Below are 27,985 nucleotides of genomic sequence, written 5' to 3'. Positions count from 1 at the left end.
GCAGTGAATTCGAATGGGAAACCAACAGCCATCTACTTAAAACGAGAAAAAGTTCTGTTAAGATCAAATCCACTTTATTGGATGATTTTTTTTTAGCTGTGTAATGGTGTTCTTTTTAATAAGAAGACTGACGAATCCTACACTGGGCAGAAGGGATTTGACACAGGAGTTTAAGAGGATGTCATTAGCAAAAACCAAGTTGAGCAGAATAAGTGGCTTCTTCCTCAAAGTGATGACTACCCATCTAATCTCTTTTCACAGCTCATTAATTCTCTCAGGATCAGAAAAGAGGTGTTTCCCAATTATCCTGCCACAGGAGAACATTGCTGGGGGCTGGAAGCTGACAGTCCACAGCAGGACACAGGGGCCTCCGGAAGAGGTGGGCGGTCTTACCTCTGCGGCGGAGCTCAGGGGCTGCCCTGGGGGCGGGCGTTATGTAGGATGACGGCACATCTGTGTTTGTTTGGGAGACTCTGTTGGACCCAGAGGCCCTGCCTCCTCTGATTACTTGTGGCCTTGAGCAAACTAACCTTGCTGAACCTCAGTTATCCCTTTGGTAGCAAGGGGTTCCCAAGAGCTTCTCTGCAGTGTTTTGAGAAATCAGTGGCATCTTCCGGGCAAGGGCCTAACCCATCGCTGGGCACGTAGTAGGTGCACAGTAAATGGTGTTTGCACAGAGACGTGTTCAGGGCATATTCTTAGACAACAACAGGCAACTTTTGGTGTGGGGGGGTTCGTTTTAGTTTCTGGCAACTTCCGTACAAAAACTTCGAGTTTCTGTGGCTCTCAGCTCGCGGGAGACACAGGGCTGAGGCATACTGGAAGGCAGGCGTGGGACCAGCATGTTGCAGAAGGTGCCGGCTGTTACCGATCACAAGCAGGAGGGCTCCTGCAGACGGACAAGGGCTCCTTCCCCTCCGTCAAGGCCAGCTGCTCCGGCCAGGGCCTCAAGCAGCATGAGGAAATGACAGAAAGTGGGCTGACTGCACAGCAAGGGTGGCACCTGGAGGGGAGAGTCACGGGCAAAACCCATTCAACCTGGCCCAGGACCAGGGGCCTTTGGGCAAGGCTGTGGAGACCTAGCAGGTGTCAGACTGATGGCGAGAGGATGACTAGGGGGGACTTACCTTCTTCTGAGCTCCTGGGGGCTTCTCCCTTACAGGGAACGGCTCCAGATAGGAAGGACATGGAAGCTGAGGCAGGAAGTTAGCTCCCAAGGCTTTTAGGGTCTGACCCATGAGAACATTCTTGGGGATTTAGGAGGTGCTGAGGCCTGTGGGAAGCCCCCCCTTACAGCCTGGCTCACCTCTCTGTGGCCCATCAGAGGCGATGGGTGATCTCAGAGCCGTGCAGCTAAGGGCTGGGACCCACAGGTGGCTTGTGGGCCGACGCAATGTTTTTAAAGTGATCTCCACTGAGGTTCTGACCTTCGTCACACTTTACATTGAGTGAGTCCATGTTTATACAAGAACTTCCAGAAAATGATTTGGAGAATGTTTCAAAACTTTAGTTAGATCAATTGGTCATCAAGAAAGGCTTGCCTTGGGATAAAAAGGGCAGTCGTCTTGCGTTTGAATTTTCTTGAGACAGAGCAGCTAATGTGTACACTGGGCTTACTACCTGCTTCATCCCAGCAGAGTGAGCTCTGGCCCATCAGAGGGCTTTGGAATAGGATTGTGCTCTTCTCTTCCTCTTCTGTGGCCTCCACAGCGTCTGTAGTTGGCTGACGGACGTGCTGTGGCCCAGGTTCCTGGAGGCTACTGCCGAGCTAGGGAACAGGACAGTGGCTCATGTGGCCCCCTGGGGATGCTAAGGAGGCAGGTGTGAAACAGGCCCAGGACCCAGTCCAGCTGCAAGGCCAGCTTCTCCCGTGGTTGCCCCGTCCTTGCTTAGCTGCCTCACCGAGGGCTCTAAGCCTGCAGGCACTGATCGGTTTTGACAAAAGCAGCATTTAGATCTGCTGGGGGTGGGAGGGGCGAGGAGACAGTCCTGAAGTGCAAGCCTGGGACCTGGCGGGCCTGAGTTGAGGACCGGCCCTCCAGTCTGGCAGTTCCAGCTGTAGCTCCTCCGGCCCCAGGGCATCCGGTCTTGGTAACAGGCTCCCTGCCTTAGATTCCTGACTGTGAGCAGTGCCCCACTGGGGTGCGCCAGCCTGCCTGTTCCCTTTCCCCCAGAGGGCAGCATTCCAGCTCATTCCCCGTTCCCTCCAAGCCCTGCTTCACCGCAGAAGGACGCCAGGAGCCAGGACCCAGCACCACGCCTCTGTCGGGTGCCCACTGCTCACTGATTTCCGGCGCCCACCTGTCCAGGTCCAGCCCCTGGGCCCAAGCACCAAGGTGCCCCTCCCCCCAAGTGTGGATGCCTGCTTCTCTTCTCTGCAGCCCCAGGACCTGGAAAGCCCAGCCCCAGGGGAACTGGGCCTGAGATCCAAACCCAGGCCCCTTGGTTCTGCCGTAGCTTCCCGCTCTCAGTCCTAGGGAAGACATTCGTGTCTGGGGCAGGAAGATGCTTCCATTTTCAAAGGCCAGCTGAGAGCTGTGCAGTGGTGGTGAGGCCTCCCTGGTTCTGTGGCCAGAACATCTGACAGTTCTCTCCAGGTCTAGGTCAGATAATGAGAAACTTGTCAGCCTCCACCCATGCCAGACGTGCCCCATCGCTGTGACAGATGCACCGTCTGTCCATCCTCTTCCTGCGCCTCTAGACTGGAAAGGAAAAACCTCTGCCATTGTCATTTTTTTTTTTTTGGCTGTGCCACACGGCCTGTGGGATCTCAGTTCCCTGTCCAGGGATTGACCTTGGCAGTGAAAGTGTCAAGTCCTAACCAATGGACTGCCAGGGAAGTCCCATGCCATCGTCCACTCAACTCTCTCTTACCGTTGACCCCCTCCCTGATTCTCCGTGTCTGCAAGGTGAGGGTGACGCCACCCCCCGCCCCTGGCCATCATCTCTGCTCTCCAGGCCCAGCCGCCGTGTTAGACTCCTGCCTGCCGGAGGGAGGCCCAGGGCCCAGGCCTAGGCACCAGCTGAGGGTGGCCAGCCTGGGTTCAAAGGTGACGCCGCCTCTGCGGGCACCTCTCCCATTGCTTCACGTCCATACATCGCCTGGTAAGAGAGATTGAAGTCAGCAATCTCAGCGAAAATTGCTGCTGCTGCTGATTGTAAAATTCGAGTTGCCCGCCTTTCTCTGTGTTTCTTTCCTCCCCCTCCCTGTTTCACACCGACTGGCTCTTCCTGGCCTCTGACCTCAGCCTTCTCCCTGGATCGCACCGTGGGATTTCTGAGATTGTGAGTTAAACCACAGTGAAGCTCAGAAGTGCTTTGAGGTTCTTGGGCCGACAGTCCCAGCAAAGATCCAGCTGCTGGGGTTCTCTCTTTGGTGGGCGGTGCAGGCACGGTGTGGCTGGGAAGGCCAGGAAGTGACCGGCGATGACGCTGCACGTGCCCGAGGTGCTCTGCAGCTCAGGGCCCCGACTAAATGTCACCCAAAGGAAAGCAGTGATCTGTAGGCTACGTTAGACACACAGAACACAGCAGGGGAGAACACACACTTCACAGGTAATGCAGGGATCGTCCACAAGGGCCTTGTACTCTGTAGCTCACTAAGTGGTCACTGGTCACAGATTTGCAAGGAACTGCTGCAAGACTTGGATCAACCTTAACCCGGAAGTCTGTGAGCTCCCCCGAGGACCCGGGTTTTGAGCTTCCGGGCAGGCAGAATCTCCCCGCCCTGAATCCACAAGCCCCAGGGTGATCAGAATGAGGGGAAGGGCGTGACAGCCCTCTCTAGGTGTCATCCCTGGAGGGGTTCTGCCAGTGGGTGTGTGAAACCCAAAGAGAAAGGTGATCTGGGCCAGTTGGCAGAGAGAGGGGTGTGAGGACAGAGGCCACCTGTGTGTTTCACTGTGGGGCAACCCCTCCTGGCCTGGCCCTTAGCCAGTGTGACAGAGGCCAGGGGAGAAGAAGCAGCACTGCCACGGGGACCCAGGCAAGAGCTAGGAGGTGCCAGGACTGGGTTACTGCTCCTCCCCACAGAGCCTAACGGCTCCTGGCTGACCCCCAGCACACTCAGCTGGTTCACCCCTCCACCCCCAGCCTTGCAGCATCTGTGCTCATGAGGAGCTAGTGAGGGGAGGTCGCGGGGAAAGTACCGTCCTCACACCGAGCCCCTGGTCTCCCGGGACCCACTCGGACCCTCAGGCTCTTCCTCTCCATCCCGCTCAGCCTCTGCGTCCAGCTCTGCTCCAGCACAGCCTGCTGGCAGTGGGGGACTGGGGAGGAACTGCAGGAGCCGGCCTTCCCGCTTCATTTCTGCCAGCTCCTTGGCACAGCAGCTGGGCGTGTTTGTTTCATAGGTGTCGTGGAAGGTGTTGTAGTCCACCTCATAGAAGCCCTTTTCCAGGGTGAGGACTGGAGTGAATCGGTGGCCCCAGAGCACCTCCGTGTCCATGTAGGAGCTCCGTGCTTGGCAAGTCATGCCTGGGTGAACAGAAGGCACGTGTGTTAGGAGTGGCCACAGCTATCCGTCCATCATCCACCCATCCATCCATCCAGCTATTCACCTGTCCATCCCATCACCCACCAATCAGTCATCCCTCCATCCCTCCATCCCTCCATCCCTCCATCCCTCCATCCCTCCCTCCATCCCTCCCTCCATCCCTCCATCCCTCCACCCTATCATCCATCCATCCTTCCATCCCTCCATCCCTCCACCCTATCATCCATCCATCCCTCCATCCATCCATCCATCATCCCTCCATCCTTCCATCCCTCCATCCATCCATCCATCTATTCACCTATCCATCCAATCACCCACCAGTCATCCATCCCTCCATCCATCCATCCATCCACCCTATCATCCCTCCATCCATCCATCTATCATCCATCCATCCATCCATCCGTCCACCCTGTTATCCATCCATCCCTCCATCCATCCATCCCTCCACCCTATCATCCATCCATCCCTCCATCCATCCATCCATCCATCATCCACCCATCCCTCCATCCATCCAATCATTCATCAGGCACTTGTTGAACGTCTGCTTTGTGCTAAGCATGATGCAGATAGAACGCTGAATAAGACACGGTCCTTGCCCTGAAGGAGCTCAAGGGGTGATGGAGGCAGACAATTAGAAATTAACAATGCAAGATTTTGGAGTTGGTTCCTAGAGATTGGAGTGGATAATTCAGAAATGGACGTGGTTCCTGAAACTGAGTTAAGTTCTAGAAGAGTGAGACAAGAAAAGAGGCAGGAAAAGGGTTTGAACAAAGATAAGTTCAGCGTGGCTGAACCCAGAGAAACTGACAGGCACTTAGAACACCCAGGGGTTGTTTTGGGTGGATACACATGGGCAGAAGCCTACATGTGCGTACACACACACACACAAGCTCACAGCATGGCTCCTTGATTGGAGCAGGCTCCGATGTCTCCATTCCCTGTCCGCTCAGCCTTGGCATGCCTGTGTTATTTTTAGGTGCTGTTTCTCTCCAGAGAGGGCAGCTTTGTTTATGGATGAGGATGCCTTTGAGCTCAGGGTCATGGGGAAGCAGCTCTCTGATATTTAATCTTTCGGCCAAGGAAGGTCCTAGCTTGTGCTCTTCAGGGACTGAAGGAGACACCTACTCCAGCCCCCCAATTTGGACGTTCTCTGGCAGGAGTCTCATACACACCAGACCCAGCGCAGAGGCTGCTCCCCACTCGGTGCTCCGGTGCTGGGCAGCTCCAGTGTACCCCACAAGCTGCGGCTCGCAGCCTGTTCTCTGCTCTCAGGGTGCTGTCTGCACCAGGCCTCTCCCCTCGGTCCTTGGCCAAGCCCCCCAGCTCAGCAGAGGTGCAGAGACCCAAGCTGGGCACTGACCAGCCTAGACACAGGCCAGGTGTCTCTGGGGCCTCAGGGAAAACAGCAGGACAGGACCTCCATGGAAGCTTTGGGCCAACCCTCTTGGGGTCTTTCTGCCCTTCTTCTGTCCCATCGCTTGGGAGGGGGCTGGCCCATGGCTGGAAGCCTACTTGTGTATCTGGCATCCGTGTTCCAATGCACTTGGAAAGGACAGAAACCCCTCTGGGTGCCAGGCACTGCGCTTCCCACATGCTGCTCCGTTTCAGCACTTAGCCCCCAGTGAGCCTGTGAAGTTTATTAGCCTCTTCTTGCTGACAAGTTGAGCAATCTGCCCAGACTCACAGGCAGGCTGCACAGAGCTGCGCTGGTCAGACCTCGGCCCGAATCACAGCCCGTCCTTGGCTCCCTAGGCGTGGCAACCAAGCTCTTAGAGATGCTGAGATCAGAGCCAGTGTGGGTGGGTGGTCTCCTTCTCTTGTCTCCCCGCAGACCCAGGGTCACCCAGGACATGCGGTCAGAGGAGGTCAGCCAGACGGGGCAGGCCAACCTCAGGACCTGACTTTGAGGCATCGTGAGGGAGAGGCCAGCAGGTGGCAGTGAGGGCGGGGCTGGGGCATGAGGGGCCGTGCTTAGGCACCGCTTTCCTGTTTGTCCCCGCGTCTCTGACCTGACCCCTCCTTTGTGGCCTCCAAGTGGAGCTCTTTTCCCAGAATCTCAGCCCACGTTCTGATCCGAGCCCGGCACCAAGGTCAGGGTGACCCACGAGCCCCTGGCCCTGTGGGAGGAGGCTCCCTGCATCCCAGTTGTCCTGGCCCCAAGGGCTCCCTCGGCTGCCACCATATGCCACGTGGCGAGGCTCGGCCCCCGGCAGATGGCCGAGCAGCCCCGTCCGTCCAGGCCTCTGGAGCCAGTTCGCACCCCAGCCGGTTCCACTGGCTCCGATCGGGAGGGTCTGTGGCTGCCCGGTCCGAGTCTCCCACCCAGCACCCAGCTTCTCAGGAGGCCAGGAGGGCTTGTTGGGCCACCTGTGTGCCAGGCCCCCAGCGTTTTGGGGGAGAGTGTGGTGTGGCAGACAAGCTGTAGTCACAGACCTGAGCATGAGCCCTTCCTGTCTGCAGAGAGCTCCCACCGCATCTTTAACAGGAGCTTAAAGCCAGCCCTCCAGTGCTGTTGCCCGAGTAGGAAACTATGCATATCCCGAGCCCGGGGGAGATTTCTGCAAGTCATCCTTAGGGTCAGACCCCTTCGTGAGCAGAGAGAAGGGGGCAAGAGAAGGGGAGGAAGCAGAGGTGGGTGCAAGGTTAACGGGGGCTCCTCGGCCCAGGGAATACAGTGGGGACACGGGGTCCCCCAGGCCTTGGGCTCACCGAGCCCCACACGGAGCTCGGCCTTGGGAAGCGCTCGGCTGCCCGTGAGTCAGTCGCTGGGCAGGGAGGGGCTGGCCGGACACATGTGCGCGCGACGCACTGTTTTCTGCACACCTCGTGTTCATGGAGCCCTTTCCACAGGGAAGATGAGGGGCGGCCTGCTCCACAGGCGCCCACAGGGGCCCATAGGTGTCTCTCCCAAAAGAGGATTCTGTGACTTTGGGAACCTTGGGTTTGGGAAATGCCGCACCCTGTCCTCTCCCCACGAGGTGATTCACACGTAAAAAGACAATGCCAAGTCCTACAGTAAGAAGCCGGTTCACCTTTGTTTAACCGGGAGTTTCCCAAAGTTATTCGCTCACAGAAGTCTCTTTGGGTGACACCACCTCCACGATAGCAGTTAGGTGTAGCCTGTTGGAAACCAGTGCTGGGTTTGGGTCACCTGGCTTTGACCTGCATCCTGGCTCCATGACTTAGGAGCCCTTGCTCCTGGGTAAATAATTTGCCTGTGTCTCTGTTTCCATATCTACAACTGAAGGAAAACTATCTCACTCACTGAGCTGCTGCGAGTTTAGAGTCTAGAATGGGCCCAGACGTTGGGCGGGCTCTGTACACCTTAGCTGCTCTCATCCTTCCATCTTGAGGAACGGTACCCCCCAGATCACCATGCAGGGGTCGGGCGGTTCAGCTGCCGTCTGGAGACTCCACCTTCTGGAGTCCTGGCAGTGGCCTGAGGGGAGGGGCCGAGGAGGAGAAAGCGGCTCACCTGTTGCCTCCACCATCCCTTCCAGGATGACCACGATTTCAAACTCCTCCTGATTCAACTGGGCCCGCGACATCTCCCAGAAAGGGCTCTTCTCGTTGATCTCGTGAGAGATGATGAGCGGGGACACCAGGAAGAGGCGGTCGTCCCCCGTGTCGAAGCCCACGTTGATGTCGGTCTGGTTCAGCGGGATGAACTCCCCCTCCTTGGTCTGCCGGGACTTGATGAGCTTGGCGCGGATGGAGGCCTCCACGATGTGCGAGTTGCGAAGGTCGCCCACCCTGAACATGAGGCAGAGCTTCTCGTCCCGCAGGGAGATGACGGCGTTGCTGGAGAACATGAGGGTCTCGGCTCTCTTCTTGGGCTGGCTGATCTTGACGAACATGCACCCCACCATGAAGGCGTTGACGATGGAGCCGAGGATGGCCTGGACCAGAAGGAGGATGATGCCCTCCGGACACTTCTCCGTGATCACCCGGAAGCCGTACCCGATGGTGGTCTCGGTCTCTATGGAGAACAGGAAGGCAGACACGAAGCCACTGAGGTTTTCGACACAGGGGATCCACTCCCGGTCCCCGATGTGATCCAGGTCGCCCCGGATGTAAGCAATGAGCCACCAGATGAACCCGAAGAACAGCCAGGTGACGGTGTAGACCATGGTGAAGACGAGCAGGTTGAAGCGCCACTTGAGGTCCACGAGGGTGGTGAAGAGGTCGCTCAGGTAGCGGTAGGTCTCCTGGACGTTGCCGTGGTGGACGTTGCACTTGCCACTCTTCTCCATGTAGCGCTGCCGGGGCTTCTTGCCCTCCGCCAGCAGGCGCGTGCGGTCGGTGGCAATGGGGATATAATCGCGGGCCTGCTTGGGAACCTTCTTAGGGTCCCTGGGAGTGACCCCAATCTCCATATCCTGGTTCATGGCATTCCTAGAATCGCCAGCCATAGCTGGGGTATGCTGAATTAAAGAAGACATCATCAGAAGGCCAATAGGCACAAGAAAAGATGCTCGACATCAGTTAATTATTAGAGAAATGCAAATCAAACTATGAGGTACCACCTCACAGCAGTCAGAACGGCCATCATTAAAAAGTCTACGAATAACAAATGCTGGAGAGGGTGTGGAGGAAAGGGAACCCTCCTACACTGTTGGTGGGAATGTAAGTTGGTGCAGCCACTGTGGAGAACAGTGTGGAGGTTCCTCAAAAAACTAAAACTAGAGCTACCAGATGACCCAGCAATCCCACTCCTGGGCATATATCTGCAGAAAACTCTAATTCGAAAAGATACATGTACCCCCAATGTTCATTGCAGCACTATTTACAATAGCCAGGACATGGAAGCAACCTAAATGTCTGTCAACAAATGAATGAATAAAGAAGATGTGGTCTATATATACAATGGAATACTACTCAACCATCAAAAAGAATGAAATAATGTCATTTGCAGCAACATGGTTGGACCTAGAGATTATCATACTAAGGGGAGTAAGTCAGAAAGAGAAAGACAAATACCATATGGTATCACTTGTATGTGGAATCTAAAATACAACACAAATGAACATATCTACCAAACAAAAACAGACTCAAAATATAGAGAACAGATTTGTGGTTGCCAACGGGGAGCAGGGGTTGGGGGGAGGGAAGGAATGGGAGTTTGGGGTTAGTAGACGCAAACTATCATATGCAGAATGGATAAAGAACAAGGTGCTACTGTACAGCACAGGGAACTATCTTCAATATCCTATGATAAACCATAATGGAAAAGAATATGAAAAAGAATATATATATATGTATAACTGAGTCACTTTGATGTACAGAAGAAATTAACACAACATTGTAAATCAACTATATGTCAATAAAAAAAAAATCATCAGTGAGGTGGACCATTCTGATTCAGAAACCCTGAACTTCAAGGTCACTCTGCCTTTGTGCCCTCAAAGGCCTCTCCTCTAGTGTACAATGGACCAATAGATGTGGACCAGCAGCAGCCTGGGAGATGCTCAAGGCAGGGACCATGTTTTCTTATATTATTCACTTATATCCCTGGTGCCTAGTACAGGTTCTAGCATATAATGGAAGCTCAATAGTTGTTTGTTGAATGAATAAACGAACACATTCCGGGTGCAAACTCCACATTTAGTGTCTGAAGGGTTTAAAGAAATCTGGGAGCAATTTAAAAAATAGTAATTGCAACACTTTATTAAATGGCTACTGTATTCCATGCCTGATACATGGACAGTCACTTGTTATCACCACAACAACCGGTGGGAGTGAGAGATTGTAATCTCCGTTATAGAAACACTGCACTGTTTGCTCAGGCATCAGGCTTATTTCCAACAGTCTCTCTTCCTCCTTTAGAATGTAAGGCCCCCACCCCCCGTCTCAATTTGGGGTCTGTTTTGTTCCCTGATACATCCCAAGTACCCACAGCAGAGCCTGGCACAAACTATGTACTCAAAAATTACTATTGAATAAATGGATGAATAAATAAGAAATGAGTCCCAAAGAGGATAAGTGACATTCAGGTGGAAGAGCTGATATCTGGGTTCTCGCTGGTCAGGCCCAAAGTCTATGCTGTTTCCTTTATCCCTCCCTGTCTTCTGTCTTTTTATCTGAGATCTTAGCAGCAGACAGAAAGGAAAAGGCAACACGTGTCTGATTCACCTTGCGGTCACTCCTACGGTCTGAGCCGAAGGTCTGTGGCCGTTTGAACGCTTACGAACATGAAAAATTGCTGTGTGGACCCACCATTGAAAATTCTGGTACAGTAATTCCCTGCCCTCTAAGAAATTGAGATGGGCGGGATGTTAATGCCCCAAGGTTTTCAAAAGGGCTATAAGATATTTCTGGAGTATATGCTGCACTTTAAACACCCAGGATCCTGTAGTACTCAGTCTACTGTTTTTCTGATATTGTGCCCACAGTCATTTAAAATGCTCCCACGACCCTGAAGAGGCTGGGCAGGACCGTGAGATTGCAACAGCAATAGCTTCAGTGTCTGCCCAGGCACCTCGCTAAGACACTAATATCATATGGGCTCATTTAATCCTCACAACAGAGCTCTTACACCAGTACTGTTATCATCACTCCATTTTCAGACGAGGAAAATGAAGCTCAGGTGGTAAGTGGCTGACTTAGGTTTGGGATCTAGGTCTGTCTGACTCCAGCCCAGGGGGTTCACAGCCCCCAACACCCAGTGGCCTGCAGACCTTGAGGTTCCAAGGAGCAGACTGAGACTGGTGAGCTGCTCCTTCCAGAAGGTTCTAGGAGCTTCTGATCCTGGGGATACTATCATTCAGCCCTTCTTCACCTTTTAAGCAAGTTCTTGACTTCACAGTTACGCCCCTGCCCAGGAAACTGTGTCCCTGATAGCACAACCTAGAGGAATGTTCTATAAACCACGAGCCAACTGCCTGATTGACTGAGTGAGGGAGATCTCACCCATCACAGAGAGGCAGACATTTCCTCTGCTGCCTAAATGGCTGCAGCAATTCCAGGGTAACCTTTAAAATATCATATTGAAGGGTCGTAGGAAGTGCTGCTCGTCTCAGCCGTCCACTGGCCATTCCCATTCTGCAGAGGCCACCTGCTCCTTGTCTCCCTCGCACGGTAGTTGCAAAGGTAACTGGAGCTAGGAGGGCATACTTGCTGCTGCTTTGCAGAATCCCAAGCACGATTTTGCTCCGCCCCTTAGCCAGGAGACCGTGTACTGAACACTCGACCAGAGAGTGCCCAGAAATGGGGAGAAAGGCTGCCGATCCTGAGGCTCTGGGTGCTCCTGGGGACCCCAGCTGCTGGAACGCAGATGGGGGTCCGTGAGGAGTGCTGCCCGTGACTGGCAAGAATGAGTCACCGGCTAGAGCGCCTGGAAAACACAGCAGCTGCCCTCAGCTCTTTCAGGAAAGGAGCTTTCTGATTTTCTGTTCCGCTTCCTTCTTCACTTCTCAGCATACTTTCATACGTGCTTGCAGGAGAAGGCCTTGTTCTGTGATGGAAACAGAAAAAGCCTTTCTGGGACACCTCAGCCCAGATCTGAAAACGTTTTGTGTCCAGCAGACAGGAAAAGAGGTTGGCTTCTGATCTGATATTGGCACCCGTTCTCCACGTGAGCTCGGATCCTCTGCGGGAGTTCTTACTCATTCAACCCAGGGTGAGATCTGGATTCTAGCTCAGCTTCCAACACACCCGCTCTGTGATCCAAAGTAAAAGTCTTAACTTTCTTTGCTTCAGTCTGATCTGCTACAAACCTCGGATAACATTCTCCACCCTCCAGTCCTGGAGGCCATTACGGGGACCCAGGGAAAGAATATATGAAAATAAACGTAAGTATAAGTATAAATGTGAATAGTTACAAACTCTCCTTGAATTGAAATTTAATGCAATTTCCCAATAACACCATTTTAAAGAAGACAGAGGCCGGGAGCCTCTAAGGCAAGTATTTAAATCTGCAGTGTGCAGGGCAGGTATCAGGCAGGGTCCCTTGACTACCTGGATTCCTTCTAAGCGTAAGCAAATTGCCCACCCTAGAAATCTTGGTTTCCAGTGCTGTGGCCCAACAAGTCAAAGGGTTTTCACAGACAATGAAGATTCTTTCATCAGGTTTCCAAGATCCATTCTATTAATTTATGCATTCACTGAGCAAACACTAATTGACGAACTATTAATAGTTCAACTCGCGTGCTAAGAGCTGGTGAGAAAGCAGTACGATGAATGCAGACCCAGGCCTTGTAGAGTTTGTATCCTAGCATTGCCGCTTTGAACCCAGGGGTCTGTGGAGACAGAGGCAGGGAGAAAGTGTTGGCCTGGCCGTGGCCAGCTGCGTGTGGGCACTGCTCTCTGCAGAGCCAGGAAGAGGCCTGACTTGAGCAAATCCCATTCAGTCTCAGCAAGCTCACATCTTCATCTTCATCTTTCATTCTCTCCCGCGTCCCTGAATGGAAAGCTGTGCTGAGACACGATGAAAGCTCTTGGGAAAGACAGAGCTTCAAGTCCAGCAAAGTGCTTGAATCTCTTTGATATAAAAACACAAGTGGAGAAAGAATCAAAAGAGGCACAGTCAGAGGCCGTTGTATTTTAGATAATGCATGAGTGAACCTGACACCCATTTAAATGCACCTCTGCATTAAGAATTCCCAGAACTCCTCTCACGTCCCCAGTGAAGAAAACTCTGTGTCATGGGGGTATTTTAGAAAGTCATGGACGCAGCAGTTTGATAGAAACTGAACTCGGGGGCCAGCAGGGCTTCCTGAAGACAGCACTGGCCTGGGAGTCTTGTCTCAGACTCAGTTCCCCTACTGTGAAGTGGGCATAGCAGGCGCCCTTAGCAATTCCCTCCTTTCTCTCTTAGATACACTGGATCAAAGTCTGAGCTCCCTGAGATTTGGGATTTGGTGTGAGACTGGAGGAAGAGTTATGGAGGGAATATACCCAGTTCTCAGACTGAGATACTTGTCTACTGTTCTATATGAGTCTATACGGCTGTACTGCTTGTTAAATATGAAAAGACTCCAAACTGGTTGATGAATAAGTTGCTCCAATGTCCTCAAAGACCCTCAGGGTGAGCAGGAAGTATAAAAGGTCTTACCAGTAGAGTATGTACTTGGAACAGAGAGGGCACATGAGAGTAGGAAGAATTCTTTTGTTTTTTGTTTTTTTAAATCTTACCTACATCTTTTTTTAAAAAATATTTATTTGGCTGCATTGGGTCTTAGTTACGGCACGCACGCTCTTCGTTGTGGCACTTGGGCTTCTCTCTAGTTGCAGTGGGTGGGCTCTAGAGTGAATGGGCTTGGTTGCCCAGTGGCAGGTGGGATCTTAGTTCCCCGACCAGGGATTGAACCTGTGTCCCCTGCATTGGAGGGCGAATTCTTAACCACTGGACCACCAGGGAAGTCCTGAGAGTAGGAAGAATTCTGAGAGGCCCCCATGATTCCTGCCCCCATACACTCCCTGTACATCCCCGGACGTGGGGATGGGGTTCTCACTCCCGTGTCTGGGTTTTGTGCTAGCCCAGTTGACTCTAAGCAAGGCAGATCGTTTGGGGGTGAGCCAGACCTAGTCAGAGAAGCCCTTAAAAAGACTGGGCTTTTCCTGAAGCAGGACACTGGAGGCATGAGAGGAATTTGACGAGACAGGCGTTTCCTTTGCTGGCTTTCAAGACAGAGGAGCATTGCCACGAGGAATGTGGGTGGCCCTCAGGAGCCAAGAGCAGCCCCTCATTGACAGCCAGCAGGGGAACAAGGACCTCAGTCCTACAGCCGCAAAGAACGAGATTCTGCCACTAACACAGGAGCCGGAGGAGGGCCTGAGCACCAGATGCCGTGCAGCTGCTGACACCTGGGTTTTGGCCTCGTGAGACTCTGGGTGGAGAACGTGATCATGTGGCGTCTGGACTTCTGACCTTCAGAACCGTGAGCCGACCAATGGCGTTTTAAACCAGTAAGTCTGTGGTCAGATGTGACGGCAGAAATAAACAACTAAAACACGACAGAAGAGGAAACCAGGTAATGACGAGTTAGGCACCAGATTGCCCAGCTTCCTACTTTACCTTGAGCTGAGGGACTTCCGGGGAAGTGACTTCTCTGTAAGCCTCAGTTACTTTATCTGTAAAATGGGAACAATAAGAGTGCCGCAGAGAGGGTTGCTGCGATGATGAAATGAAAGGTGTGTGCGCAGTGCGTGGCTGGTGGGAGCTCTTCTAAGTGGTAGCTCTGTTATCCTCTGTCTAGGGGTGGGGGTGGGAGTTGGGGGGGGCAGGAGAGCTTCAAGCATTAAGGACGAGGCAGGAGGACCACCAGGGCCCTGTGCCTGCCGCACCAGCTTCGTGCTGCCATGTGGCTTCATTTCATTCACTCCTGCGAGGAGGGCATCGTCTTCATCTTGCAAAGGCGGGAGCTAGGAGAGAGCTTAAATAACACGCCCAGAGTCACACAGCCTCTGCTGGGAGCTAAGACCCAACGCAGTGTCTAGATTCCATAGCGGCTGCACCAGATTGGCGCTTGTGGCTTGGAGAGGAAGAGGTCTTAGATGGCTCTGGGCTCTGTGGGGTCCTGGTGGGGAACCCCTCACTCTCTTTCCCCAGAAGCCGTGCCTGAAGAACTTTTTAAGTACCTTCACTTTTGGTTCTTTTCACACCGAGGCAGAGACGGTTCCGGTGCTCAGATCAGGGCGTTTCTCTTGCTTGTGACCTGCCTTCTCCACACAGGAGCATGGGAAGAGGCGGAGGGGAGGCACCGGGGCTGGGGGGACACGGGACCCCTGAGCGCAGTGGCCTGAGCATGGAATCGGGGTCACCAGCCTGTCTTTCTGTGACCATGACCCCTCTTCTCCCAGCCACCTGTCTCGGGCCAAGTACCCCCACTGGGCTTGGAAAGGGCAGCTCCGGCCTCCTTCCTGCCTTGTGGTCCCCGGACAGTTCAGAGGCCCAGGAAGAAGCAGCAGGCGCCTGGCCTCAGCCCACGGGCCACCCACCTGGAGCCTGGTGTAGAAACAGCAGAGAGAGAGGCCAGGGCCCATGGACACGGGAGACCCAGAGGCTGGCCCAGCATGGGCGGGACAGGCCCGGAAACTGCTGGCGGAGCAAATCCCTCTTCAACCAGGAGAAATCGGCCAGCGACTCCAGCCCCTAGAGCCCGGGCGCACACCGCACGATGGGCTGGCTCCTCCCAGCCCTCGCTTCCCAGCTTTCGCGATTACTAACCTTGAAAATGAAAACAGAGCTCTTTGTAGTGCATTCTGAGGTTTAATGGCCAAGAGTCAGAAGTAATACATCTTTAAAAACCCAGCAGATATTTTGTTTAAAAACCTCATCATTTTGCAGCTATTTGCAGCGATCAACTTAGGTGGGAGTCTGTTCTCCATTTCCTGGATGTTTTGTGGTTTTACTTCTTGAACCCAAGTTCGAAAAGTATCTGGGTGACACCACACGTGTGAAAGCACACTGGAAACCGTGGCACACGAGATTCACTCATTCAGTCAGTGAGCCGGTGACCCTCACTGCACATCCCCTGCAAACGTGCATGATCGCCCTGGGGCTGTAGGAGGAGGTGGAGCGGCCATTCACCCCTTTCCTGCGCTTTCCATTCACTCACAGGGCTCTTGTTCAAATGCAGATTCTGATGCAGTAGCTCTGGGGTTCCCAGAATCTGCGTTTTCTCAAGGAGCTCCCAGGGACCTTGATGCTTCCGGTCAGCTGGGGGCTGGACGCCGTGCTGAGGGCCGGATCCCACAGCCCAGAAGCCCGACCCTGGCCACTCTCATGGCGATGGAGACTGAGGACCCCTGCTCTATTTTCTGCCCTCAAGGAGCTCACGGAATGGTGGGGACACACAGGCAGACGGTGCAATAGAGAGTGACAGAGGGACCACGGCACAGTTCTTGATCCAGCTTGGCCTGCGTGGGTGAGGAAGAGTAAGGAAAGACTTGCTGAAGAGGATGCCCAGCGGGTGGGGTGAAGTGAGCCTTCTTTTCTTTTTTTCGGTACACGGGCCTCTCACTGTTGCAGCCTCTCCCGTTGTGGAGCGGCATGTGGGATCCTCCCGGACCGGAGCACAAACCCGTGTCCCCTGCATCGGCAGACGGACTCTCAACCACTGCGCCACCAGGGAAGCCCCTCGAGGTGAGCCTTCTTGACATGAGACCCAGGAGCGGACCGTCATAAAAGCTCAGGTACTTAACACCCACTACATGCCACCGCTGTGCTGGGTGCTTTTAATGCATTGTCTCATTTAGTGCTCAGATATCTTAGCAGCCTCATTTACAGGTCACAAAAGCAGAGGGATTTAGTAACTTGCTTAAGCCCACTCAGTTATTAAGAGGCAGGACTAGACATGTTTGACTCTAAGTGCAGCTCTAAAACACCTGGTCCAGGAGGCAGCTGACGACCCATTCCGATCCGTGCTTGGAAACCAATTCGTGATTTACCGCTGTGCTACCCGTTCTGCCTGGGCTGCAGAGTAGAGCTGGGGCCATCCCCCCTCTCCTCCATCCACCCTCCTGCTTTTCTCCTGAGCTGAAAGCTCGCCGTGCTTACATTTGCTCCTGGACTTTTTCTCACCACAGCAGTATTTGCTCACACAGGTCCCCAGTTGCTCCAAGGAGACAGGGTGTCCACATATCCCAGTCAACACCTGGTGTCTTGGTGTAAGTCACCAAGCGCCCCTTTCACTCCCAGAAGCATCTCTGTGTGGATGCTCTGGGCTCTCCCAGGGCAGAGACCACTAGCCGGTGGCCACTGATGTCACTGTGAATGACTCTGGCTGGACTTTCCTGCATGTCAGGTGTGTCTGCCTCTGCCAGGAGTGGATCCAATACCTGTCCCTCCTGAATGGGACATGCATGCTGTAGTGACCAGAACCCAGGAGGCTGGTACCCAACTCTGCCGCCTCCAAAGGCAGATGAGTGAGGTCAGCGAACAGAGCTGCTGCTTCTCTGAACACAGACACACCCCATGTGCGTACTGACCAGACAATGTGCTTTCTCTTATTTTTATTCAAATATGAGACTTCTCAGACCTTCTTTTCCACATTTTTGATAAAGAAAAAGATTTTAAAAGATATAATTCCTATTCTAGGAAAAGCAGTTATACAAACCCATGGTAAATGCAATCAAAACTTGCTCTGGGGGGGCTTCCCTGGTAGTGCAGTGGTTGAGAGTCCACCTGCCGATGCAAGGGCCACAGGTTCGTGCCCCGGTCCGGGAAGATCCCACATGTTGCGGAGTGGCTGGGCCTGTGGGCCATGGCCACTGAACCTGTGCATCTGGAGCCTGTGCTCCGCAACGGGAGAGGCCACGGCAGTGAGAGGCCTGTGTACCGCAAAAAAAAAAACACAAAAAAAAACAAAAACAAAAAACTTGCTCTGGGTCTTGGGGACACTATAGGGAGTGGTGGGGACTGAGGTGAGCAAAGTACACGTGTGGTGCTACAGGGGGCAGCGTTACTCAGCTCCAGCTAATTACTGTCATGCAAGAATGTGGAGCTGGTGCTGCAACATCTTCCACTTTCTTTTTCTAGAAAAGCTAGAAATGAAGACTTTTAAACAGGAAATTTCTTTTTTTCAATGTTGACAACTAATTCAACGATTTCTGAAACACCGAGCGAGCCAAAAAAAATCTGTCTGTGAGTCAGATTCGGTCTGTCAACTGCCAATTTATACTCCTGGGCTCCCGAGGCAGAGAGAGGCTCCTTCCCCACGTGGACATGCTGGCTTGGACTTTGAGTTATGCTGAGCGTGGTGTTAAGGGTTGTGGTCATGCCAATAAAGTCTCCTCAGAGCCTCCTGTTTGCACTAATGAGTCTGCCATGTACACAGCCTGTCAGTCCTCAGTACAGAGGAAGCCAGGAGGCCGACGTAGGACTCGCACGATAGCAAAGAGACAGGGAATGGGCTGCTGCTTAGTTCTCACCGTGGTCCTAACCAGCCCCGTCCCCCGGCCCATAGCCTTGTCCCCCCTCCCCAGACCCCTCCGTCGTGCAGAGGACTGCCGTGGCCCCCCTCTTCTCACCGTGCATCCTCTGCCTACCTGCCTTCTCCTCCCAATCACACCCCTTGCAATTATGCTGCAGGAAGCAGGGTCTCCGGGAAGCCTTACATTCTCTACTTCACTGATGGCAGAAGTGGTTCCCAGTGGGAAGAGATTCTGACTATAAATGCTTTGAGAAGGTGGAGGGAGCGCCCCCTCCGGGGTGGGGTGGTGGGCTGTGAGGCCAGGAGGTGGATCAGGTCAGAAGTTGTCCCTGGCTGGGACGTAATGGAGGCTGGTTATCCATCATTAGGGGATCCTGAGCCAGGAGGGCTGTAGGACTCAGCGGGAGGAGCGGGGTGGCCCCCAGGTGCTGGCTCGTGCCCAGGAGGCTTCCTGCTGTCACAGGCTCACAAGGGCTCAGGACACGTGTGCTCCTTTTAGCCCTGCCCCGGACCAATGCCCAAGAAAGAGGATTCTGCCGAGGTCTGCTACAGCACACTGAACGCTGGCACCCCTCTCTCTGAGATGCAAAACTGTCCCGTGACAAGGAAAACAGATATCATATGACATCGCTTATACGTGGAATGTAAAAAAATGGTACAAATGAACTTATTTACAAAACAGAAATAGACTCACAGATGTAGAAAACAAACTTATGGTTACTAAAGGGGAAAGGTGGGGAAAGATAAATTAGGAGATTGGGATTAACATATACACACTGCTATATATAAAATAGATAACCAGTAAGGACCTACTGTAGTAGCACAGGGAACGCTACTCAATACTCTGTAATAACCTGTGTGGGAAAAGAATCTAAAAAAGAATGGATATATGTGTACGTATAAATGAATCACTGTGCTGTACACCTGAAACTAACACAACATTGTAAATCAATTATACTCCAATAAAAATTAAATAAAACAGTCCCGTGACGGCATGAGGGGGGCATGTATCAGGAGAAGGGTGGGGGGCTTTCAGCGGAACGTGGAGCCAGGACCACGTGGATGGAGGAACAGGCCTTGCCGGGCGGGACCCTTGGTCACCGCGATGTCCCTGTACGCCACCATCCTGACTGCTGAGCTGCTGAGGCTGCTGCAGGGGGGCCGCCGTGTAAGGTGGGGGAGGCTCAGGGGATGAGTGTCCTGTGCTGCCTGCGACTGCTCAGAATGACCTTCCCTGGGGAGCTGTCATAGACTCCCCGGTCCCACCTGCTCAGGCCTCCCGGGTCTCCTTCCTGAGGCTGCCTCTGTCCCTCCCAGGGGAGCCCTTGAATCTGGTCCCTCAGCATGGGTGGGATTGTTGGGCAAAGTCAAGGTAGGGGTGTGGCTGCAGGGCCGGGCCACTCCTAGGTAAGTCACCTGTCCCTAGGTTTGCCTCAGACATGCCCTGACCAGAGCCAGCTCTTTAGGGAGCATCTATCCCGTGTGTGCTGCTTCCCCCATGCCCTTTGCACTCATTTTGTTTTAAATATGTGTTCAATTTACTTCCTGCAGTGGGTTATGCTGACTTATTTTATTTAAATAGCCCTAGAAGTGAAATGTGTGTGTGTGTGTGTGTGTGTGTGTGTGTGTGTGTGTGTGTGTGGTGTTTTTCCTCGGAACCGGATGTATATTAACCTTATGTGTGTTCACTCACCTAATCATCTCTGCAACACTGTGGAGAAAGCTCAATGCGTCCATTATACAGATAAGGAGACTGAGACTCAGGGAAGGTCACGTGGCTGGGAAGCCGCAGGACCCGCTTGAACTGACACTGGGCTGACCACAGGGTCCACGCTCTCCTACTCTGCCACTCGACGTCCATCCAAGTCCGGAGCACTAGACAGAATGCAATCTTGATCCTGAATTATAATCCCAACTCTCCTGGCCACGTACCTTGCCCTGAACTACACATCATTCCATAGATCCCTACCCTGGGTCTCTTTCCTGTATAAGAAATGGAAATATTCCCAGGAATCGTAGTGTCAGTGAAATACCTGCTACTTTATCAGGAAAATTTTACTCCACCAGATACCAGTATAAGGCACTCGGCCCCCTAATCCGCATTGGTACTGGATAAGGGCAGGTAGAAGGTATGAAATGATAGCAGTGTCATTACTATATGGAATTATTATGGAATAATAATGGTAATTGCTATCTCTGTGGGGCCCATTCATAACTCTTGGACTGGTTCATGGGAATCCTATGATTTTAGCCCCACTCTGTAGTTGGCTAGTTGTCCAAGGACACCCACATGCTGGTTAAATCGCTCCCACGACGATGATACTTGACATGGAAACACAGACTATGAGGTTTTGGGTAATAAAAATGCCGGAAGATTTAACAATAGGTCTAGCAGGTGGCCTTGACCCCTGGTCGCACAGAGAAGGGGGTGGTCAGTGCCAAAAGGGTGAACCTGGGCCCTCAGACCTCGGGCAGCCCAGACCAGGCCACTCATTCAGACTGCATCCTCGGACGGGTCTCCACCACAATTCTAAGGAAGGAATAAAAGCTTCTACGTTATTTTTTTGGTATCTGGAGAGGAACATGAACCTTATTTGAAGTGCTGTGGACTAATCTTATGCTTACTTTGTCATTAAAGACACAAAAACATGGGGAGTTTGCGATACAGATACAAAGAAAAGAGAGAAGGATTAAATGGTGTTTCACTGAAGGATTTTTAAAGGAAGACAGAGTTCTCATCTGAAATGAGAGCAGACAGATCTGGTATTTGCTTGTGGAGTTCAATTCATTGGAGGAAACACAGACAGAAAGATCATTTTGATGGTATTTAAAAGATCTAGTTGAGTATATCTGAGTGAATCCAAATATATTCACTAATTTTTTTTAAATAAATTTATTTATTTATTTTTGGCTGCTTTAGGTCTTCATTGCTGCGTGCAGGGTTTTTCTAGTTGTGGTGAGCGGGGGCTACTCTTCGTTGCGGTGGGCAGGCTTCTCATTGCAGTGGCTTCTCTTGTTGCGGAGCACAGGCTCTAGGTGTGCGGGCTTCAGTAGTTGTGGCACGCAGGCTCAGTAGTTGTGGTGCACGGGCTTAGTTGCTCCGCGGCATGTGGGATCTCCCCAGAACAGGGCTCGAACCAGTGCCCCCTACATTGGCAGGCGGATTCTTATCCACTGTGCCACCAGGAAAGTCCCTATTCACTATGTTTTTTTTCTATACGCGGGCCTCTCACTGTTGTGGCCTCTCCCATTGCGGAGCACAGGCTCCGGACGCGCAGGCTCAGCGGCCATGGCTCACAGGCCCCGCCGCTCCGCGGCATGTGGGATCCTCCCGGACCGGGGCACGAACCCGTGTCCCCTGCATCAGCAGGCGGGCTCTCAACCACTGCGCCACCAGGGTAGTCCCTATTCACTACTTTTTAAAAGGGTGAAAATCAGGCTTAATTTGAGGTATGGACTGTGGATTTGAAAGGCTTAATCACATGTACCTGTCAAGCAATTTAACGTTTTGTAAGCACCTAATTGTTGGGCAATGCATCTGTGGAACGCAGTTGTGACTGAAGTTCCCAACGCGTTCAGTTCCCATTTGCTTAAGATGGAACGTTTGTTGCCCTCCTTGGCGGGCTGCTGCAGGCCCTCATGGGTCCTTACATCTATTCGTCTTAATACTCAGCTGTGGTTTACTGGCTGCAATCCGGATTCACCCTCCCAGCCCCCTGCAGGAGAAGTATGAAAAATCACGAATAAAAGGCATGAAAATCAAATTAATTCATTTTACATTTTCCCCACATTCATGTCTGTCCATCCAGTACTTTTCCCTTTTAAGCCGGCCAGCTCTCTGAAAGTGAGCAGAATCGTTATAATACATTCTCTTCACTGTAACCCTGCACAGTGAGTATGTAGCCTGCATTAAATAATAAAGTAGATCAATAATTAAATCAAAACGAAAAACCACTTGTTTCCTCTCAACAGCCCCAGGGACAGATTTCCTGGGCTGGTGCCGATTTATCAATGACGATCAGAGAATATGAGATACAGTAGCACAGAGAGACGGTAGCAAGAAAGCAAGATAATGTGAATACAAACAGACTTACATACAAGTGAAAAGATGGCATGGTGACAAGAAGGTAAGAGAACCAGTGGGAAAGGACCAGAGACTCAGGGCGTGACAGTAATAATATCATCCCAGATTGTATTTTAAGTGATTTATATGTCTTGACTCATTTAATCATTTCAGAAAAGATGTGACATAGGTACTGTTTTCCCTGTTTATAGATGAAGAAAGAGAGTGAGTAAACTGCCCCAAAGCTAGTGTCGTGGGTCTGGACTTGAACCCAGGCTGACCGGCCCTGGCGTCACACACTACCTCTACGGAAAAGAAGGGAAAGGGAGCCTCCACGTGATGCAGTAAAGAGGAAGAAGACGAACATCACGGGAGGCTGAGTGACCAGGAGAAGCAGTGAGGATAAGAGAAACAGGAAGCAAAGAGAACTGAGTAAAGGACTGAGCATGAAAGACGCTTAAGGCAACACAGGATGAAAAGAAAGGACACAGTAATGAGAAGTGAGTGAGGGCATCAGAACGTGAGTTGGGAGAAAGAAAAGAAAGAACAGAGAAGAGAATCAGTCAAGGGGAAATAAGCCTATCTTACTTGCCCTTTGCTATGCCATTATACCCATTTTACGGAAAGTAAAATGAAGGTCTGAGGAAATAAGTGATTCGCCCAAGGTCACACAGTTCCTGGCAGATCAAAAGGAACCATGTTAAGTACAAAATGCCAATGAAAGAAAGCAAAGAACATCGAAAAAATGGAGACACATACTCTGTTCATGAATGGGAAGGCTCAACACAGGAAAGATGCCAGCTCTCCCCAGGCTGATGTATAGATTTAATGCCATTCTTATCAGCCTCCCACAAGATTTTTTTGTAGCTACAGAGAAGATTATTCTGAAATTTATATGGAAAGGCAAAGGAGCTAGAATAGGGAAAACAATTTTGCAAAAGAATAAGATGGAAGAAGCCAGTTTACTCAGTTTCACAACTTACTATCCAGGCACAGTGATCAAGACCATGTGGTTTTTCAAGCCCCTTGGAAAGCCTTCTGCGGTCCAGTGGGACCTCCTTGGCCCCTGCATCTCTCTGGCCATGCTCCCCGCCCCCCGATGCTGTGGCACGGCTGCCTCCCCCCAGTCAGTCCTGGGAGAGGCTCCAGGCAGGACAGACAGGGTGTGTACATGACCCAACCTGTATCACAAGTTCCTGCACAAGGTCTGGCCTGTGGTAGGAGCTCCACACACATTTTTGAAGGAATATCGAGCGACTTTTTAAGTTCATCCAATGAAGGGCACTTTCCAACGTGACTGAGGCAACCTGACTCGGGACTGCGTTCCCTGATGTCCAGTGGGGTCGTCTGCGATAGCCCAGGAGCACTGGCTGTCACAGCCTTGCTAGTGAGGTGCCTTGGACCTGGGCCCCCATGGACCTGTTACCCCAGCTGGACAGCAGCTTCCTGGGGCAGGGGTGGCACCTGGTCCCTGCTGCTCTTGTGGCCCCCCAGCCAGGCTCTGGGGATCAAGTTCTCAACAGCCCAATCTTGGGGAAGGGGGGAAGCAGACTCCAAGTGCAAGACGTGGGGCACAGGTTCAGCCCTGGATGACACGCTTCCACTCTTGCCTTCTCCCCTCTTTTCTTTTATGAGCAGCAAGAAATAACACAGGATGATAGCACTAGGGCCTACCTGACTTTAAACGCTGGGAGCCTGAAATGTAAGAGAGGACATAGGGGCAGGTGGCAGACACAGCCCCAAACAACCAAGTCTCAGGAGATGAGAGTGAGAACCTAAAAGCTTGTCCTTGTCACCACTGATCTCTGACCACCCCCCCTTTCCACTTCCCTTTTCAGTGTCCCCACCAGCTTCTCTGGCCACCATATGGATTGACCCTTGGTGACCAGGAAGTGCCGTTGCCACCTGTCAAACTGGTCAGATATCCCTGACCTCTGCCCCTCAGCCTGCTCTGGTCTGGAGTGATGATGGAACTTAGCATGGATGCACAAGCCAGGATCTCCAGGGTCATGCGTTAAAGGTCTGGCTCTGACATTTAGCTCAACAGAGCCGTTGGCCAGTGTAGCTGCCGTCCTGGGCTCTGGGGACTAGAATAGCTCACTTATCAGAATGTCAAGGTAGGAGGCGCTAGATAAGCGGGGCTGCACTGGCAGAGGCCATCACTCTGTCCCTCGGCAGCCAGGGCTCCGGAAGGGGAAGCTGTCCCCTCTGGTTTAAAATTATTCCAGAGAAGGCCACTCCACAGGTCTCTTAGAGAAATACATTCAGGTGGTGTTGTTTTTTTTCAAATGTCTCCCTACAGCCCTTTGTGTTGGTTCTCCCATCCTTCTTACCTTGTCTTCAGGAAAAACAGAGCAATTCCTCCACGGCTGACCACAGTCTCACAGACAACTGACGATGGGCCCCAGCTCCCAGTGGCCCGTCTGTAGCTCAGACACAGTGGAAATTTAATCTAAAAATGGCTCCTTCCAACCACCTAATGGATTCCTGGGCCACACCCTTCTCTCCATCATCCTCCCATCGGCAGCATAAACATTCAGCCAGGATTGCTCAGAAAATGCAAACTTCTGCTAACGTTCTCCTGAGTGGAAAGCATAACCCTCCCTGCCCGAATGATCACATTCCAAGGTTTTCAAAAATTAATTATTCCTGGCACACGCTAGGAGATCAAATCCATGTTGCTGAATTGATTTAAAAACAGAAAACAGACATAGACGCAGTTTACAAGTACGTGAATGCACAGGACGCTGCTGGTGGCTTTGACCACAGGACGCAACGAGAGCTTGGCCGTATTTGGAGCAAACAGGAGGGAGGGTGGCACCCCTGCTGTCGCCTCACGCTCATGTCAGCATCCTCACGGGCCACTAGGGCACCTCTAGTGTCTCCTGGATGGGAAACCCAGGAGGGTGCCGGCAGAGAGCCCCAGGGGGACCTTGCTACGCAGCCTGTGGGGTGGGAAGGATGCTGGTGACAGGGCCACACTGATTCTGCTGGACCCAGAGATAGAGGGAAGAGCTCTGCCCGTCTCAGGATGTGCCCGAAGACTCCGGGGAAGCCAAGTCGGGGAGTTCCACTGGGATCTGACCCCGGGCAGCGCGGACCCTTCTCTCCCCTCCCATTTCACCCTTGCCTCTGCCTCCCGCCGCACTGCTCGCTGCACGGAGTTCACCCATCTCTGCTTACTGTCGGCAGGCTACTTAAATAAGGAAGGCTGCGGGAGAGTCTGTGTCTGAGTGATGCCCTTCCTGTTGGAGAGCTAGACACGGAGTCTAGAATATGGTTTGGGGAAACTGGGAGCCCCGTGATTTCATGGAAAGCACAGACCTTTTCTCTATGGGATGTTTCCTCTTTCAGCGATGGCCCTAGTGCTGTTCTAATAATTGATGCTGTTGTAACAATTTATTATCAATCTTGCGGTGAATGAATGGAGCCTGAGAAGTAGTAAACACTTGATAAATGCCCCAGAATATTCCTTCCAAGGTAAAAGAATGCTTGTCTTTTTCTTGCCTTAGGTTCCAAATCTCTACTCTGTGACACTTGGTTTCAGCTTGTGTGGGTACAGGATGGTGTAGCGGGGCTGGATGAGGTGAGGTCAGGGGAGACTGGGAGCAATAGTGGGAAAAGCACTGGATGGGAAAAGAGAAACAGAACCTCCTCCTCCTCCTACATAAAATGCCTCAGGTCCCACAGGAAGTGTTCATAAGTGACGATTCCCTGGTATCAGTGCCCCGAAGCACCCCTGCCCTGCACCCCGGCACTTCCCCTGAGGGCCATGCCTTCCTCTACCTGGAGTGAGGGCATGTCAGGCAGGATCAATAGTTGAAAATCACAGGCTGACCAGGCTTCTCAGGTCGGAGCCCAGCCAAGGGCCCTTCTCTCTAACGCCCATATCAACGGCTCAACTTGATTCTCCCACCAGATTTTAGGAAGCCCGAGGGCCTCTGTCAGCCAGCTGATGGGACTTACACCTGGGTTTTAAGGAAGGGTATAGATATGGGAAGGCCAGAACACCTTTCAGGCTTGCTGTTTGGCAGTGGAAACAATCTGGATTTGAAGCCAGAGGACAAGCATTTAGAAGTTAATGGCTGCTGACTAGCGCTCAGAGCTCTCCAAGCTTCAACCTCATCTATAACGTGGGTGGGATGAGCTCCGCGTCACAGGACTGGAGTCCAGATTACCGCACATGAGCGTGTCCAGCTCAGTATTTGGTTCATAAATATTAGCTTCTTTTCACTGCCTCCCTCCCACATGGAGAAGTACTTTGGGAAGCAGAAAGCCCTACGATGCATAGCTTAGTGATGAAAAAGAGGCACGGTTGGGAGTCAGGCCCAGGTGAGAATCTCACTTGAAAGCTGTGGACCTCCAGCAAGTTACGCAGCCTCGCTCAGCTGCGCTTTCTCACCTGTAGAACGAGGATGGTGATACCTGCTCCATTAAAAGGCTCAGAAGAGAGCAAAGTGCTGGGCATGGTTTGACCCCAAACAACCACTCATGTGCCTGGGGGTCTGCTGGTGTTTGAAAGGACTCTCAGAGCAGGTGCTGGGCTGGCCCTGTCTGACCCGATGCTTGGCACAAACCCTGGAGCTTCGGGGCCAGAGCTGGTCCGAGGAGCCGGCAGCGCGCAGGCCGTCCCGCGGTCCAGGGAGGAGGAGAGACCTGGTTGAGGGGAGGCACCACAGCTCTCCAGGGAGATATGCGGGTCCGGGGAGCACGGGAATAATGGTGCCATTCCCTACTCCCTAAGCCTGCCCTTGGAGCTTTGCCCCCCACCCCGGCCTTTCTGAACAGTTTGGAAGATGTTTACAAAGAGATACGGAGGCACGCAGGAGGTGACCGGGGCGGCAGGAGGGCAGAATCAGCAAGGCCATGTTGCCAATTTGGCCAGACTTAAAAGGAAGCAAGACTAAGCTGAGGATTGATTTAAGGCTAAAGGGGCTGGCCGCCCTCCCCGGCTCTCCATACCCACACCTGAAGGCAGAGCGGCTGCCCAGGGGCAGGATTCCTCCTCCCCGCTGCCCCGGCCTCGCCCACCCTGATGCGGGTTTTGTGCCACGGGACCCCTGCTCTAGAGCAGAAAAGCCACATTCGCAGCCCTCTGGAGCCTAAGCTCGCAGCCCAGGGCAGCGCGCCGGCTTCGGGGAGCTCAGACTTCCTGGCTGAACTTTGGACCCATCCTAAGCCCTTCCCTGTCCCCAGGGCTCCCAAACTGGCAGGTGCCGGGGGAAAGCCAGCTGCTCGGGCAGTGGGCACCCTGAGAGCGCCCGTCCTGCCTTCCAGAGCAAGGTGAGCCGGGGAGAAACGGAGGAGGAAAGAAGACAACTTACTTGTTGAGATCGGAGCTTCCACGTCACACTGATGCTAACTTCTGGGGTGCCCCTCCGAGGCGGCAGGAGCATTCAGGGCGCGGGAGGGGATACTCCAGCCCCAGCCATCACGGCAGCCTCGGACTCTGCGGGGAGCCTCTCCCTGCGTGGGGTCCAGTGGGCAGAGGCTTCTAAGCCATTCTGTCCCTTCCCTCGCCAGCCCCTCCAGTCCCAGCCACTAGTCACTCCC

General features: G+C 52.7%; 1 protein-coding gene across 1 annotated transcript; it reads right to left on the bottom strand.

The window, feature by feature from the left end:
* Positions 1–102: 102 nt before the first annotated feature.
* Positions 103–27,985, bottom strand: KCNJ5 (potassium inwardly rectifying channel subfamily J member 5). Its single transcript, XM_079929491.1, has 3 exons — positions 27,757–27,985; positions 7,971–8,919; positions 103–4,476 (listed from the first exon to the last, which is right to left on the bottom strand). Exons 1-3 carry the CDS (start codon positions 27,826–27,828, stop codon positions 4,154–4,156), a joined length of 1,344 nt encoding a protein of 447 aa, XP_079785617.1. The 5' UTR covers positions 27,829–27,985; the 3' UTR covers positions 103–4,153.

Source organism: Stenella coeruleoalba (assembly GCF_951394435.1).
Source record: "Stenella coeruleoalba genome assembly, chromosome: 8".
Lineage (NCBI taxonomy): Eukaryota > Metazoa > Chordata > Mammalia > Artiodactyla > Delphinidae > Stenella > Stenella coeruleoalba.
Note: the sequence above shows the minus strand (reverse complement) of the source record. Positions and strands in the feature narration are given on the sequence as shown.